Source organism: Mus pahari, chromosome 4 (assembly GCF_900095145.1).
Source record: "Mus pahari chromosome 4, PAHARI_EIJ_v1.1, whole genome shotgun sequence".
NCBI lineage: Eukaryota > Metazoa > Chordata > Mammalia > Rodentia > Muridae > Mus > Mus pahari.
In genome coordinates this window covers 146,470,622-146,475,940 of record NC_034593.1, presented here as the reverse complement: position 1 = coordinate 146,475,940, position 5,319 = coordinate 146,470,622, and the positions used below count along the sequence as shown (strand labels likewise).

At 36.9% G+C, this 5,319-nt stretch overlaps 1 protein-coding gene across 2 annotated transcripts in view; it reads right to left on the bottom strand.

The window, feature by feature from the left end:
* Window positions 1-1,583: 1,583 nt before the first annotated feature.
* The window catches only part of Wls (Wnt ligand secretion mediator), a 100,961-nt gene continuing 97,225 nt past the window's right edge, over window positions 1,584-5,319 (bottom strand). For both annotated transcript variants that reach the window (XM_021195346.2, XM_021195349.2), the window contains one exon: window positions 1,584-2,410. In XM_021195346.2, the coding sequence (XP_021051005.1) occupies window positions 2,301-2,410 (110 nt within the window). In that variant the 3' untranslated portion in view covers window positions 1,584-2,300. The remainder of the gene's footprint in view (window positions 2,411-5,319) is intronic.

The window sequence follows — 5,319 nt, the reverse complement described above, 5'->3', positions numbered from 1 at the left end:
CCCAAGCCTATTCTTTCTGGGATAGTGCAACTTTTGAAGGGAACCATAAACTATTCTAGGAAGGTCCTTTTTTGAGCTAATCTTGGTTCCTTCTATTTATGGACATATTGACATTTCATTCAGGAATCTTTACTTGAGCCAGGCACCTGCTAGTCCACTTCTCAGCAAGGGTCTGAAATTTGACTCTGCTCTTTGCCTCTTTATGAAGTTCACATTCATAACATTCAAGCTATGTCTGCTCTGTTTTATCTCCAAAATAATCCACCCTTCTCTACATCCTCTGCTGCTGACTGGCTCTGGCCTATGAGCTCATTGCTGGATACATCAACCCTTTCCTTGTTTCAGAGGCAATTCTACCCATATCACTTCTTTGTATAAAACTTGAGCCAGACTGGTAACTCTTACTATAACATTGAAAACATATTTATTGTGGTTCCAAGGGCACAGAGGCTCATCTTGTGTCTTTCTACATACCATCTAGTCTTGGCACCTAACTTTACCCAAACCTCCTATAAATTACATAGCCACTATGGCTTTTCTAATACTTTGCTCTCTATCATTTGGCCCTGGGAAAAATAATACTTTAATGTTCTTTCAGACTATTATCCAGTCCCAAAGAATAGAGACACCTCATTCCATTTTCTCAAAGGGGAGATAACTATAGTGCTTGAAGTTTATTTGCTCTAATAGAAACAGAGGCACAGGCTACATTTGATTCTTTATACTCAGGTGGAAGATCAGTAAGTGGATGTTGGGTACAATGGATCGCATACTCATCTAACATTCACCAGTTTAGAAAAAGGCATAAAGACAAGAGCTTTCTCTGTCACTGTTTACCATGGTTCTGGCCAAAGTTAGGAAAAAAACAGGATGGGGTTTGCCATGTAGGTCAATTAAACAGAATATACCACAAACTTCGTTTCAATCAGTGCTACCTAAAAAATGAGACTCTCATGGAATTTTTTTTTTTTGACTGCGAAGTTAATCTATATGGATATATAACTAATAAAGCATTTCCGTGTACATTAATTATTTTTTCATTGTGAATTTTAACATTTTATGAATGTTAACTTGTAATTTGGGGAATAGTTATGTCAGATAGCTTGAACAACATCACACAACTAGAGCATGATAGACCTTTGATAGAAAACGACCTTTTAAATTCAGAATTCAGTATTTTATCTGCTATGTCACGTGGCTTCTTTAGCATCTAAAAAAGGCACAAATAAAATAAAAAGCAAGCAAACAAAAGCAATGTCATAGGCTATTAGGGGTACTGGAATGAGAGCTGTGTATGTGGGTCTAAAGCATCTGATTCCTCATGTATGTGAGCATTCCTTGCTGGCCTAGAATGGCTTAATACTTGATACAGAAGGTATCATTTCACCTCCAGAAATACTCAAGCTATTTCTGCCAGCATCTGGGTACTCCAAGATCCAAGCAGATTTGAATCTGTATGCCCGAGAACTGTTGGGACAGGAAGGGGTACATATTTACATTTATTTTATTCAAATAATTGGATTTACACTGTTGGAGGTTGTTTGAAGCATCTTATCAAAAGAAAACACATTTTAAGCAAGAAGTTAAAAAAAGCTTTTAGGACCCAAAGGCCATTTAATACCAGAAATCCTATTTGGGTAGTTTAGCAAATATTTCTCAAAATCCACAAACAAACAGACAGATTAGTATCAAATACACAGATTTGGTTTCAAAGCTGAATTGCCTCTGGTAAGATAGAATTTCTCATGAAGTTTGGTTATTTTACATTAATTCATTTTTTAAAAAGTTGACATACTTGTACTGACAACTTAACTCAGTTGGCTACTTGGTGATATAAATAGAAAAAAAGTGCCCATGAAGGAGAGTAAAAAGACTATGACATCAGCAAATGTTGGACTGCAAAGAATGTTTAAACATATCCCAGAATCTAAAGCAGAAAAAAAATCATAAACTACTCAATATAGCCCCTATTGGCCCAAACCATCCCAAGGAGTATACCCCTCTATGTGAGGGTTACTAACCCACCTGCTACAGATGCTGCTATGTCACTAATTAACAATGATCACAGAAAAATGTGTCATATCAGTTTTTGTTAACATGTGCTATATAGTAGTGGCAGAAGTTTTGCAAGAGCCACCATTGGAGGTCATCTGACAAATGTCTTTCTGTTGTTCTAATAAACTATACCTAAGAAGCACTAGGCATCCACTTTCCACTGAGCTCTGTATAGTAGGATCTCTACTCCAGGGGAAGAGGCTGGATAGAGAGACAATTCCAGCCCAGTGCCATACCATAGCCTCCTATTCCTGTGCTTCTTTACGGGTCAACTTGTAGATCTCAGTTGGTCCATCTACATGGGTGATAGTAGTAGTAAGCTGCAGTTCTTCCCCGCTGTGGACACCCAGGTCACCTGAAACAAGGTATTTAGTGTTATGCTTGTTCAAAGATGAAGGAGAAGCATCTCACATTCTACTCTGATAGGCTCTTTCAACATTTTTGCTTAGAATTTGTTATATATTTTTTTAAAAAATCACTTTTGGCACAAAAACAGGTCATTCATGATATATGAGTTAAATAATTGCTGATATCATTCATAGTATTATTAACATTTAATGAAAGCTTACCTTGTACTTAGTGCTATTATAAATACTTATTATCCAATCATATTTAAGCTGCATAAAAGCAGGCAAAGGTTCAGTCAACTATGATCATACAAGCTAAGTAGAAAAAGAGCCTCAGAAGAAAAGCAAGGGAATCAATCCTACCACCATGGAGAAACAGGTATATAATAGCACAGCAGTGTGACCTTGCAAGCTGCATCTGAGGCCAACGCAGTAGGCTAAGTCAGTAAAAGATACCTAGAGCAGATGTGCAGGGATGAATAGGCAGATAGCAGCTACTGATGATAACACACACAATGACTATGTCTCTTACAACCAAGACCGGCCTACCCTAATTTACCAAGAGCAGTTAGGCGTTTTTTTCAGAAACAAAGAACCAAAAATGTATACCAAACTTTCTCCTGCCCATCAGGACTCAACATATATCAAGATCTAGAATTCATCCTCAGAATACAAAGTTGTTTGCCTAAAATGGAATAATATGACCTTTCCTTAATTAGCAGGAAAAATAATGGTGAACAAAATAAGAGTCTGCTAGTGACTACTAAACTATTATATATGAATGAGCTAGCAAATTAGTGAGATCAGAGTAGAAAACACCCAAAATCAATGCTCAGTTTAACTGTGAGAGGTACATACACATACACATTTGTAGATAGGAGTATAGGAAAATAGAACATAAAATGTGTGCATGTGCATGGGAGTATGTGTGTGTGTGTGTATGTGTGTGTGTGATTTTCATGTTACACAACTACAATATTTTCAAGAACTAGAACATTTCTTAGTTTAAAGCGTAGAGTTAAACTCCGGGTTTAGGATAAGCCATCATATAAAAGTTAGTTTCTAGTGATGGCACATTTCATTCAACAGAATTACAAAGACAACCTTGGCCATAACAGTGTTTACTTAATAGATTTCTTTCTCCTTGAAAATGTGTATAATGTTGCAGTTTACATAAAGAAATAGCCAAAATACTTTGGCTTAAAAAAGAAAAGAAAAAAAAATTCAAAACCAAACAAACAAGCAAAACCCAAAAATAGACATTTAAGTTCTGACAGTTCTCCCTCGCCTTCCACCTTCTCTTTCTTCTTTCCTTTCTTTTTGGAGATGGAATTTAAATATTTAGCCAAGGCTGGGCTCAAACTCAAGATAACATCACTGTACTTCTGGACTGCAGTGATTACAGGTGTGCACTATCATTTTTGGCTCTGACACAAGTTCTAATGCTATACAAACACTGATACAGAGATGCTCAAGCCATTCTACTAACAGAGGTAATACTCTTATTATTACCATTCTGCTGATGAAGAAGCTATGGTTAAGTATCATTCCCAAAGCCAAAACTGACTCATAATAATATTAGATGCAGATATATACCACAGCAATATGGATCAAGCTCTATGCTCTTGACCTTTAGGTCATAGCATCTTTTTTCCTATTTTACAGATTCTAGAAGCCAACAAGACCACCAGTCAAGTATGAAGTTCAATGCAATGTACAGTAGCTATATTATACACATCTAATAATGTAGGGAGGCATTTAGAATATTAGTTTTCCTTTATTATATGATATGCTTTTAGCATACAAATTAGAGCACTGACAATGGAGCGGTTGTCTATGTATATTTGTGTACTCTTGGAGGCTTAGCATGCTCTGAATTTCCTTGTAAGATGGGAAGATACTATAATTTACCTGATGTGCTAGCTAAACACTCAGAGAGTTAAAATCTGTGAAGCAAAATCCATGGTTCTTGCATCTTGCAGGACAACTTTTTCCCCTTAGGGGATAGGATTTAGAAAACACCAGTAATAGAGGGGGAGTAAAGATTCATTTATTTGGCTCTAAATCTCATTAACCCCTACTTCTGCCAAAGTTTTGTCCACCTGTTAGTTTAGGGGTTAGTTAGTCCATCTGTTAGTTAGAGGTCATGGCTTCTGAGTACTCAAAGTTTCTTCCCATTCAACACAAAAGGAAGCCCTCTGAAAACATTATTGGGGGCAGATAAGGAATTAAGTGACCTTCCAAATATAACAACCCTCTCTCTTACCACATAAGTTCATCTTTGATTAAGATTGTCCAACATTATGATTTTCTTTTTTTAAACAATACGGCCTTTTGGTCTCCAGCTGATCTCCATGGACACTGGCAGAGGATGTGTATCTCTGATGTATCATTACAGGGGTGTGGTGTTGCACAGTTCTAATAGTCTAAAATGCCTTCTGGGTGCCAAGAAAGCCATCCACAGGACTAAGACTGGCAACATTTATCATATCTGGGATTATAGTTTTTTGGTAAAAGAGAGAGAGAGAGAGAGAGAGAGAGAGAGAGAGAGAGAGAGAGAGAGAAACCTTCTGTGGACATTCTGAGTGTTCCATGGATTCTTTGTGAGAACAGGGGTCTTCTAATATTAAAAGGGATCCCATAACTACAAACTTATAATCACCAAGGCCAAATAACACACTATTGCTCAAGAGCTACTATCAGAGTTCATATACTGTGAGCTCATATTTGTTTCTCAAGGACAAATATAGTCTGTCCTGGAACCAGGATCCTGAGCTATCTGTGACTGTTTTCAAAGCTTGTGTTTTCTTCAAATAGTTGTCTTCTTCTTCTTCTTCTTCTTCTTCTTCTTCTTCTTCTTCTTCTTCTTCTTCTTCTTCTTCTTCTTCTTCTTCTTCTTCTTCTTCTTCTTCTTCTT